Source organism: Moschus berezovskii, chromosome 25, assembly GCF_049115385.1.
Source record: "Moschus berezovskii isolate FMDL1 chromosome 25, NW_MosBer_1.0, whole genome shotgun sequence".
NCBI lineage: Eukaryota > Metazoa > Chordata > Mammalia > Artiodactyla > Moschidae > Moschus > Moschus berezovskii.
This window is the reverse complement of record NC_142484.1, coordinates 21,580,593-21,593,407: the sequence shown is the minus strand read 5'-3', so window position 1 is coordinate 21,593,407 and position 12,815 is coordinate 21,580,593. Positions and strand designations below refer to the sequence as shown.

General features: G+C 38.4%; 1 protein-coding gene across 1 annotated transcript; it reads left to right on the top strand.

Annotated features, from left to right (window-relative positions):
- The first annotated feature begins 4,018 nt into the window (after nt 1–4,018).
- Nucleotides 4,019–4,954, top strand: LOC129548505 (olfactory receptor 8G1-like). Its single transcript, XM_055415022.2, has one exon. The coding sequence runs from the start codon at nt 4,019–4,021 to the stop codon at nt 4,952–4,954; it is 936 nt and encodes a 311-aa protein (XP_055270997.2).
- Nucleotides 4,955–12,815: the final 7,861 nt, after the last annotated feature.

The window sequence follows — 12,815 nt, the reverse complement described above, 5'->3', positions numbered from 1 at the left end:
TAGATCTGTCACAGCCTTGCTTCCAACCTATAATCTAATAAAAATGATAAATTACAACAATATGACACTATTAAACACTAGAGAGTCAATGGGAGAAAAGGGAATTGCTAATTGTAACTTTTCCCAAAGTTGATACTTGTGGGATATGATCCTAATGGGAGATCATTAGCATTATCTGTTCCTCATCTGATTCTTAGCATCAACACTCAGATTATAAATCACCATTCACATCAACCAATATTTGCATGGGGCCATCGACTTCAACAGAAGTCAGGACCAGTGACTCAAAATTTTTACAACAGAGTCTTCTAGGTTATGACCCTACAACAACAAGAAGTCCTGCAAGGTTAGTACTCAGAACTATCCACCTGCCTCACCAGAACCATTTTCCCCACAGAGAAATAGAGGAGAAGAATACACAGCACTGGTGTTTTGGGGACAAAGATGGATGTATCTGAATCCCAGTCCAGGAATTTAGAAAGTTGAATCTTCTGTTCTAGGTTCCCAGATGAAAAGATATGAGTAGCTATTTTTCTGTCTCTATCTCTCATCACTCTAATATCCACAATCCCTGAGGAGCAAAGTTTCCCTTATCATCTCTCTGTCCCCGCTGGATAAAAGTATGGCCAGTATTTCTTTGTTTACTCATTTCAACTCAGGTAGTGTGAGAGCTTTGTTCACTTGTGTTGGAGTCTATGTTAACTTACCACTATGTTCCATTCAATAATTTTATTAAAAAATCATATTTATTGATACTTGTATATAAGGTATTGTGCCAAATACTGTACTGAGTTTACAGTCTAGTACAGAAGAAAAGCCGATAAGTACCTCATAATAATGGATGCAGAATTAAGCACATACTAAACGTAAACATGATAAAGTTATCCTCAGCACACAGAAAACGGTCTTATTAGCTGGGGTTTCCATTATTAAAGCCTTTAACTTAAGGACCCTAACTATTGAATAGATTTCATCAGATACACTGGGAATGTGTGAGAGAAGATAAAGAAATACAATGAGTCATAAAAGAGATTCTATCAAACGCTGTTTTGTATAATAGTTAAAACATGTGACACCTGGTGGGACATAAAAATAAAAGTTTTTGTTTATTATAAAAGTTTTGTTTATTATAAAAGTTTTTGCTGGGTAATATATAATCATTGAATGACAGAAATTTATTCAAACTTCATTTGGAGACCTTGGAAAATATTAATATTTAGGAAGCTTATATTTAGTAAAAACTGCAAATTTCAGGATCGTTGAATGTATTTAGGTAGACAGGAGGAACAAGAAAATGTCTTAAGGAAAAATAAAGTTCCAGCCATCACCAGTTCAGTTCAGTTCAGTCACTCAGTTGTATCCAACTATTTGTGACCCAATGGACTGCAGCACGCAAGGCCTCCCTGTCCATCACCAACTCCCAGAGTTTACTCAAACTCAAGTCCATTGAATCGTTCATGCCATCCAACCATCTTATCCTCCGTCATCTCCTTCTCCTCCTGCCCTCAATTCTTCCCAGCATCAGGGTCTTTTCAAATGAGTCAGTTCTTCACATCAGGTGGCCAACTATTGGAGTTTCAGCTTCAACATCAGTCCTTCCAATGAATAATCAGGACTGATTTTCATTAGGATGGACTTGTTGGATTTCCTGCTGTCCAAGGGACTCTCAAGAGTCTTTTCCAACACCACAGTTCAAAAGCATCAATTCTTCAGCGTTCAGCTTTCTTTATAGTCCAACTCTCACATCCATACATGACTGCTGGTAAAACCAAAGCTTTGACTAGACCGACCTTTGTTGGCAAAGTAATGTCTCTGCATTTTAATATACTGTCTAGGTTGGTCATACCTTTTCTTCCAAGGAGCAAGTGCCTCTTAATTTTATGGCTGCAGTCACCATCTGCAGTGATTTTGGAGCCCAAGAAAATAGAATCTGTCACTCTTTCCACTGTTTCCCCATCTATTTGCTATGAAGTGATGGGACCAGATGCTATGAACTTAGTTTTCTCAACGTTGAGTTTGAAGCCAGATTTTTCACTCTCCTCTTTCACTTTCATCAAGAGACTCTTTAGTTCCTCTTCACTTTCTGTCATAAGGGTGGTGTCATCTGCATATCTGAGGTTATTGATATTTCTCCCAGCAATCTTGATTCCAGCTTATGCTTCATCCAGCCCAGTGATTCTCATGATGTACTCTGCATATAAGTTAAATAAGCATGGTGACAATATGGAACCTAGATGTACTCCATCCATCATAGCAGGAATGAAAACACCATTGAACCAAAAGATATAATGGAACAAACGCAATAGATCAAAATTAAAATAACATTGACAGTATTAAGGTCTTTCCAAAGGTATGGACCATGCTAACCATCTCATAGGAATCATTTATCTGAATTTACACCGAAGGTGGATTTTATTGTTCAGTTGGAGAGTAAACGTGTTATCTCAAGACCACACAGCAAGAATGGGGTTTAGCTGAGGATTCAGTCTCCTACTGTCTAACATATTCAGGATCCGTTAGAATGAAGATAATAGAAAAGGACCATTAGGTGTGTCCTTAAAGAATATCTGCTATGTACATTGTTACTCAGTCTGTGCTCAAATGTTTATGATTGTCAGCTCGGTGTGTGTCTGATGATAGGGATATTTGTCTTTACTGTAAAACCAAATATTTTTTTTCATAATTTGAAGCAGTTAATTTTACTCAATATCTTGAACATATAAAATAAGTTCAGTACCTCTCACTGCCATATAATGAATGTTGAGATAACTGCCCTGTGTCACAAGAATTTTTCCTTTGCTGGAAAAAAATATCCTCAGTTGTTTTAGCCATCTTAAGATACCGTATTTCTAGATCATATTAATTAAACTGTGCAGCTTTTCCTTTATCACACACAGTATTTTACTTCAAACTGAACACAATAGTCCAAACATTGCTTGAGTGTTAAGCATATTAATTTCTATTTTCTAGTACCTACTCATTTCCCTTGCAAATCTAGACCAAAGGTACACTGGTATTTTAAAAAAAACATATCACTATTGACTAGTATTGAATTGAGACTAAAATTACTTATTTTATTTTACATGTATTTTCCTCATCCACATCTCTACCATCTTTGAATTCTTTTGAGAGTATGTGCAAAATACATGATTATATTTTTTAAATGTTGGCATACCTAACGCTTAGTGATTCTGTATAGATCAATCTTAGTACACTGATGCCCTGGTCATAGTGGTGGAGTACATGGCTTGTATTTTGGCCATTATATTCTCACCCCTATGATTATCCTATTTAGAATAAGAAGAATGGTTCCTGGGCTGGGAAAACCTATTGAGATATAAACATGATGTCTGCCAAGCAGTTGCATTTCTGCCCTCTGGAGTCAAAGTCCAGGGAGAAGGAAGCTGAGACATTAAAGCATCAGATCTCAGGTAAAATGATACTGGTCATCAGATATTTTCAGTTGAGATGTTACTAAAGAAGACAACCCCAACTAATAAAACTACTTTTCAAAGACTTGTGAATCCTCTCTTCTTTAATTATAGAAAGCATACACTATATTACTTATAAATGAAAGGAAAGTTCTATGCCATCCGACATTGATGATATTAATATATAAACATAGAAACTTGGAGGAAAGATGAATACTCAGAAATAATACTAGAAACATTTATTTTGACTGACTTCAAAAATTCATAAATTGTTGTTTCTCTTAAACTTTATGAAATATCTTAATTATAAAGTTCTTGAAGTTTATAATTTCTACTCTAGTTCAAACAATGATTGTTTTTCCTACAGTAGCAGGATATACTGGAGAATTTCCTTCATTATGTATGTCCTCTGATGATGGATAAAGAATGATCTCTGAAGAATTAAACTCTGCCTCTCACACGCACAAATACACACACATACATATATGCATAAACCTCTCTCTCTCTCTATCATACACACACACACACACACACACACACGTACACTCATCTTCTGTTTTTTAAACTTAGAACCTGCCGAGAAGAAAATGGACCCTGGAAATCACTCCTCAGTGACTGAGTTTATCCTCGCTGGGCTCACAGAACAGCCACGACTCCAGCTGCCCCTTTTCCTCCTCTTCCTAGGAATCTATGTGGTCACGGTGGTGGGGAACCTGGGCATGATCATATTGATTGGGCTCAGTTCTCACCTGCACACCCCCATGTACTATTTCCTAAGCAGCTTGTCTTTCATTGACCTCTGTCAGTCCACTGTCATCACCCCCAGAATGCTGGTGAACTTTGTGACAGAGAAGAACATCATCTCCTACCCTGAATGCATGACTCAGCTTTACTTCTTCCTCCTTTTTGCTATCTCTGAGTGTTACATGTTGGCTGCAATGGCATATGACCGCTATGTTGCCATCTGTAGACCCTTGCTGTATAACATTATCATGTCACAACAGGCCTGTTTCTCCCTCATTTGGGGAGTGTATATGATGGGACTGGTATGTGCATTCTCTCACACAGGCTGCACACTTAGAGTTCATTTCTGCAAATTAGATGTGATCAACCATTATTTCTGTGATCTTCTGTCCCTCCTAAAGCTGTCCTGCTCCAGCACCTATGTAAACGAACTACTGGTTCTATGTTTTAGCGCACTTAACATCCTAGCCCCCAGCCTGATCATTGTCAGCTCCTATGTCTTCATTATTTCCAGTGTCCTCCACATTCCTTCCATGCAGGGCAGATCTAAAGCCTTCAGTACATGCAGCTCCCATATCTCAGCTGTTGCTATTTTCTATGGGTCTGCAGCATTCATGTATCTTCAGCCATCATCGGTCAGTTCCATGGATGAAGGGAAAGTGTCCTCTGTGTTTTACACTATCGTTGTACCCATGCTGAACCCCCTGATTTATAGTCTACGGAACAGGGATGTCAATGTTGCCCTGAAGAAAATGCTAGAGAGAAGAATATTCTTCTGATCAGAAATAATATGAGAATGAATTTTTAGCCTATGTAACTGGCTCTTTTATTCCGCAAGTTGAAATTTAATTTTAGCCCATCTGTCAATATATATTTATTAACATATATCCATACATTTAATGGCATCCTATTGACATTATTTCATATTCGTATGGCCTGTGATGCCATTTGTCTCTGAGTTTTTCGCCCATAAACATCACTGAGATAGATTAAAAGAAATAGGATGATCTGGATACACGGACCCACTAAAGCCATCAACACCATTCCTCCCTCTGTTCTTGCCTACAATTGTTAAAAACCTTCTGTCAATGAAATATCTTCTAGCAGTTATCACTAATGTTCTTTCTTCTGTAAAAAAAAAAAAAAAAAAACAGCAAAACTGCTATCAGTATAATGATTGTAATCTCTAACTTTTGCACATCTAATCTGGAAAAGTATCCTTCCCAAATCCTAACTTGTGAATATCTGGTTTCTCAAGTCATTAAGTTGTGTTGACAACCAACCTTGGGCTTGGAAAAAATTTCTAGATATGATCCCCAAAACATAGCTCATAAGGAATTGATAGTGGGGATTTCATCAAAATTAAAATATTTTGCTTTTCAAAGACAAGAAAATAAGGTGATAAAAAAATAAAAGATGGTTTTAGATAAGTGTATACACTTTAATTTTTACATCTGATATATATGTAGATAGATGGATAAAATGGATAAACAGTAATTTCCAGGTTTCATATTTTGCTTTCCTAAGTGGCACTTTTTTATGATAAATGCAAACTGCCTGACCTACTATAATTCTTTATCCAGCTTAGTGTATCATGCATTCTCTTTAAGTCTTTTTACAATATCTTTTCTTGCTAATGTCAGGTGATACTTAAAGAATCCTTGTTTCTGATGTGTGACTGGACTCTAGATATTTCCCCCACTGAACTGGCCTGAAATAATCTCACTCATAGAAATAAATCCTACCTCTCTAATTGGGAGTTGAATCTATTACATAATTCTGGCACTATACCAGAAGCTCTTCTGTCCATGGGATTTTCCAGGCAAGAGTGCTGGAGTGGGTTGCCATTTCCTTCTCCAGGAGATCTTCCCAACTGTAGCCTACCAGGCTGCAACTGTCCACATGAGTCAGGACTATATCCAGTGGCCCCATAAGAATAAAATAGATATCCCTTCAGGGCAGCTAATGTGACAAGACTTGCATCAGCTGAGACTTGCTCATAGTAGTGGGTTTTCTGCCTGTCCAGACAATAAAAGACCAGCTTGGTGGAAACCTCAGCATGCTCCATCCACAATGCCCAGTGAGGATGGCTCTCCTACTTCCTAGTGGGAATTTGTAATGCCTTACTTCATTCATTCAGTTTTCCTCTCCACTGCCTTGAAGAGAGGAGATAGCATTGAACAATATGTATGGATGGTTTTTTTGTGTGTGCATACATTTGGTAAAAGCCCGCCTGTTTTGAAGAAAAGATATCTGCTTCTAGTGGATAATCGGATGGACAAACACTTGTAAAAAGATAATCACAATACAATGTGATGCATGCTACAGGAGAAGTAAATACCAATGGGATGTAAACCAGTCTCAGAAAATCAGATACTGCTTCCTATGGGACCAGTAAGGAATAGAATAAGAAAAAGAAGGAGACAATGGGTCCAAGCAGGATAAGAAGTAGAGATGAAAGGCTATAATTGTACCAACAACAAAACAAATGTTCTCAGGTGTGGCGGATAACACTTCACTCTGTACTGTACACAGATACTTTTCAGGCACATGCTACAATTTCTATAATGAGCTTCAATTCCAAAGGAAGTTTTCAGTAAGTGGGAAATATCATGTCACTGATGCTAATATCCATAAATTTAGCTTTCCATAGAAAATAATGAGGAGTTTAGAATTGGAGGGACAATGAAAAGCTCCCAACCCCATTTTAACTTATATGAAGAGCACATCATACGAAATACTGGGCTGGATGAAGCACACACTGGAATCAAGATTGTAAGGAGAAATATCAATAACCTCAGATACACAGATGAAACCAACTAATGGCAGAAAGTGAAGAGGAACTAAAGAGCTTCTTGATGAAGGTGAAAGGAGAGTGAAAAAGCTGGCTTAAAACTAAACATTCAAAAATTAAGATCATGGCATCCAGTCCCATCACTTCATGGCAAATAGATTGGGAAACAATGGAAACAGTGAGAGACTTTATTTTGGAGGGCTCCAAAATTACTGCAGATGGTGACCAAAACCACGAAATTAAAAGACCCTTGCTCCTTGGAAGAAAACCTATGACCAACCTAGATAGCATATTAAAAAGCAAAGACATTACTTTGCCAATAAGCGTCTGTCTAGTCGAAGCTATGGTTTTTCTAGTAGTCATGTTTGGATGTGAGAGTTGGACTATGAAGAAAGCTGAGTGCCAAAGAATTGATGCTTTTGAACTGTGGTGTTGGAGAAGACTCTTGAGAGTCCCTTGGACTGCAAGGAGATCCAGCCAGTCCATCTTAAAGGAAACCAGTCCTGAATATCCACTGAAAGAACTGATGATGAAGCTGAAGAGTCAATACTTTGGCCACCTGATGGGAAGAAGTGACTCGTTAGAGAAGAACCTGATGCTGGGGAAGACTGAAGCCAGGAGAAGGGGATGACAGGATGAGATGTTTGGATGGTATCACTGACTCAATGGATATGAGTTTGAGTAAGCTCCAGGAAATGGTGAAGGACAGAGAGGCCTGGCGTGCTGCAGTCCATGGGGCCACAAAGAGTCCTCTAATTAAAAATAATAGAAAATTATATAATATGGAAAGAGAAGTAAACCCTCTTTACTCTTAACTTAAGCACAGTGTTATATAACATACTTCAAATCTAGGCAATAGTATTGTGCACTAACTTTTCTCTCTCCACAGACAGGTGGAAATTATTAATTGGGTTGGGAGAGAGAAGACTCTCTTCCCTGGACTGGTCTGGATAACTTTATATGTGTTCACCTTCCTCTGCTGGTTTCCTCTATGTGACACATTCTGTACCATGAAGATTGTTCCATATACTGGGCCTTTCTTCTCAGTCTTTATCTGTGGATTAGGTTAGTGTTCAGGAGAGCCTTAATCAATGTTTTGTAACCTTAATTTATCAAAAAATTTAACATAAATCCATAAATAAAAGTATATAAAATATATACACCACATATTTTTAATACAATGTACAACATATAACCAACATGCAGATCTATTAAAAGAACACTGCCAATAGCCCAGAGAAGTCTGCGGGTCCTCTTCTTCCTTTCTCCATCTGCTCTCTACTGCAATCTTTTTCTGGCTTTGTTTATATGTTCCTTGTCTACATAGGGCCTCACTGTCATCTGCATCCAGCCTACAGAAAGGCAAAGAAAATGCAGAGAGGACACACCTTGACCTTGGAATGGTGTTGATTATGTAGAGAGCACAGACACATGCCATATCTCACTGCAAGAGAGACAGAGAAATGTATGTTCTGGAAGAAGAGGTGAACAGCTAGCAGTTTTGGCCACATTGGGCTAATCATATCAGTGCCTACCAAATCTCATTGGTTTGAAGGTTAAATAAGATGTTGAAAGTAAGAATTTAGTGCTGAGCTGAACCTGGGGAAACACTTATGTCAATATTGAATACTATAGGCTACATTTATGTGTTTCCATTTTTTGCAAAGGCCTGTATCAAGTGAAGATTTGCTCACACATTCTAAATTGGGCAATAAAGATGTTAAACATTAAATATAAAAGACAGTTTCTGGATATTTTTTTATTTGAGTATGTTGCCCTTATTTGTGCTCAGGGCATTTTTATTCACTAAGATTGCTGCTCATGTTTCCTGATTTTTTGAAGTATAGTAAATTTTGTACAATAATTTTAAAAAACAACCCTGAGAGGCTTAGAATCAAAACACCCAAGACCTAGTCACAGCTGTACCACTGATTTACTGTGATTTGGAACAAGCCATGAACATCTCAGAGAATAGTTTCATAATCTAAGAGATGGACATTTTCCAGTCTTGTGGCCACTGCTGAGTTTTCCAAATTTGCTAACAGATTGAGTGCAACACTTTCACAACATCATCTTTTAGGACTTGAGATAGCTCAACTGGAATTCCATCACCTCCACTAACTTTGTTCATCGTGATACTTCCTAAGGCCCACTTGACTTTGCATTCCAGGATGTCTGTCTCTAGGTGAGTGATCACACCACTATGGTTATCTAGGTCATGAAGATCTTTTTTGTACAGTTCTTATGTGTATTCTTGCCAACTCTACTTAATATCTTCTGCTTCTGTTAGGTCCATACCATTTCTGTCCTTTATCGTGCCCATGTTTCCATGACATGTTCCCTTGGCATCTTTAGTTTTCTTAAAGATAGCTCGAGTCTTTCCCATTCTATTATTTCCTTCTATTTCTTTGCACTGATCACCAAGGAAGACTTTCTTATCTTTCCTTGCTATTCTTTGGAACTCTGTAGTCGGTGGGTATTTCTTTCCTCTTCTCCTTTGCCTTTTGTCTCTCTTCTTATTTCAGCTATTTGTAAGACCTCTTCAGACAGCCATTTTGCCTTTTTGCATTTCTTTTTCTTGGGGATAGTCTGGATCACTCCCTCCTGTACAATGTCATGAACCTCCATCCATAGTTCTCAGGCACTCTATCAGACCTAATCCCTTAAATCTATCAGTCACTACCACTGTATAATCATAAGGGATTTGATTCAGGTCATACCTGAATGGTCTAATGGTTTTCCCTCCTTTCTTCAATTTAAGTCTGAATTTGACAAGGAGTTCATCATCTGAGCCACAGTTAGCTCCTGGTCTAGTTTTTGCTGACTGTATAGAGTTTCTCCATGTTTGGCAACACAGTATATTATCATTCGGATTTCAGTATTGACCATCTGGTGATGTCAATGTGTAGAGTCTTCTCTTGTGTTGTTGGAAGAGGGTATTTCTATGACCAGTGTATTCTCTTGGGGAAACTCTTTTAGCATTTGACCTGCTTCATTTTGTACTCCAAGGCCAAATTTGCTGCTTACTCCAGGAATTTCCTGACGTCCTACTTTTGCATTCCAGTCCCCTATGATGAAAAGGACATCTCTTTTGGGTGTTAGTGCTAGAAGGTCTTGTAGGTCTTCATCAGCTCAGTTGAGTTCAGTTACTCAGGCATGTTCGACTCTTTGCAACCCCATGAATCACAGCACACCAGGCCTCCCTGTCCATCACCAACTCCTGGAGTTCACTCAAACTCATGTCCATAGAGTCGTTGATGCCATCCAGCCATCTCATTCTCTGTCGTCTCCGTCTCCTCCCATCCCCAGTCCCTCCTAGAACCATTCAAATTCAGCTTCTTCAGCATTACTGGTTAAGATATAGACTTGGATTCTTGTTATATTGAATAGTTTGCCTTGGAAACAAGCAGAAATCATTCTGTCTTTTTTGAGATTGCATCTAAGTACTGGATTTCAGACTTTTGTTGACTATGATGGCTACTCCATTTATTCTAAGGGATTCTTGCCCACAGTAGTAGCTATAATGGTCATCTGAGTTAAATTCACCCATTGCAGTCCATTTTAGATCACTTTTTCCTAAAACAACGATATTCACTCTTACCATCTACTGTTTGATCAGTTTCAATTTACCTTGATTCATGTAACTAACATTCCAGGTTCCTATCCAATACTGTTCTTTACAGTATCATACTTTACTTCCATCAGCAGTCACATCCACAACTGGGTGTGATTTTTGCTTTGACTCCATCTCTTCATTCTTTCTGGTGTTATTTCTCTACTGTTCTCCAGTAGCATATCAGGCACCTACTGACCTGGGGAGTTCCTCTTTCAGTGTCCTATGTTTTTGCCTTTCATATTGTTCATGGGGTTTTCCAGGCAAGAATACTGAAGTGGTTTTCATTCCAATCCCAAAGAAAGGCAATGCCAAAGAATGTTCAAACTACCACACAATTGCACTCATCTCACACACTAGCAAAGTAATGTTCAAAATTCGCCAAGCCAGGTTTCAACGGTACATGAGCCATGAACTTCCAGATGTTCAAGCTGGATTTAGAAAAGGCAGAGGAACCAGAGATCAATGTGTGAACATTCACTGGATCATCATAAAAGCAAGAGAGTTCCAGAAAAACATCTACTTCTGCTTTATGTGCTACCCCAAATACTTTGACTGTGTGGATCACAAAAAACAGTGGAAAATTCTTTAATTTATGGGAATACCAGACCACCTTACCTGCCTCTTGAGAAATCTGTATGCAATTCAAGAAGCAACAGTTAGAACTGGACATGGAAGAAGACTGGTTCCAAATCAGGAAAGGAGTACGTCAAGGGAGTACATTGTCACCCTGCTTTTTTAACTTACATGCAGAGTACATTATGCAAAATGCTGGACTGGATGAAGCAAAAACTGGAATCAAGATTCCAAGGAGAAATATCAGTAACCTCAGATATGCAGACGACACCATCCTTATGGCAGAAAGTGAAGAGGATCTAAACAGCCTCTTGATGAAAGTGAAAGAGAAGACTGAAATGGCTGGCTTAAAATTCAACACTCAGAAAATTAAGATACTGGCATCCAGTCCCATCACTTCATGGCGAATAGATGGGGAAACAATGGAAACAGTGAGACACTTTATTATTTTGGGCTCCAAAATCACTGCAGATGGTCACTGCAGCCATGAAATTAAAAGACGCTTGATCCTTTAAAGGACGCTTGATCCTTGGAAGGAAAGCTATGATCAACCTAGACAGTATTTTATAAAGCAGAGACATTACTTTGCCAACCAAGGTCCATCTAGTCAAAGTGATCATGTTTGGATGTGAGAGTTGTATGTACTATAGAGAAAGCTGAGCACTGAAAAATTGATGCTTTTGTACTGTGGTGTTGGAGAAGATTCTTGAGAGTCCCTTGGACTGCAAGGAAATCCAACCAGTTAATCTTATAGAAAATCAGTCCTGAATATTCATTGGAAGGACTGATGCTGAAGCTGAAACTCCAATATTTGGCCACCTGATGCGAAGAATTGACTCATTGGAAATGACCCTGATGCTAGGAAAGATTGAAGGCTGGAGGAGAAGGGTACAAGAGAGGTTGAGATGGTTGGATAGCATCATCAACTCTAAGAACGTGAGTTTGAGTAAGCTTCAGGAGTTGGTGGTGGACAGGGAAACCTGGCATGCTGCAGTCTATGTGGTCACAAAGAGTCAGACGTGACTGAGTAACTGAACTGAACTGAGGAGATGGAAGCCAAGTTCCCCTTTCCTATTTACCTCAAAGTTCTGCCAAGAGTTACACATATACTGACAGAGGTAATAATACAGAGAAAACTATAACACTATTCTAAGAGCAGTGGTAACACCTTATTCGTTCTCTGTATTATTATTATTAGAAGTGGATTAATTCATCTTGATGTCAGAGAGACTTTAAATATTCAAGGTGAAATGTCTATTTAGTTCTTTGGCCCATTTTTTGATTGGGTCATTTATTTTTCTGGAATTGAGCTACAGGAGCTGCTTGTATATTTTGGAGATTAATCCTTTATCAGTTGCTTCATTTGCTATTATTTTCTCCCATTCTGAAGGCTGTCTTTTCACCTTACTTATAGTTTCCTTTGCTGTGCAGAAGCTTTTGATTTTAATTAGGTCCCATTTGTTTATTTTTGCTTTTATTTCCAATATTCTGGGAGGTGGGTCTTGGAGGATCCTGCTGTGATTTATGTCAGAGAGTGTTTTGCCTACGTTCTCCTCTAGGAGTTTTATAGTATCTGGTCTTACATTTAGCTCTCTAATCCATTTTGGGAGAAGGTGAGGGTGGGATGATTTGGGAGAATGGCATTGAAACATGTATG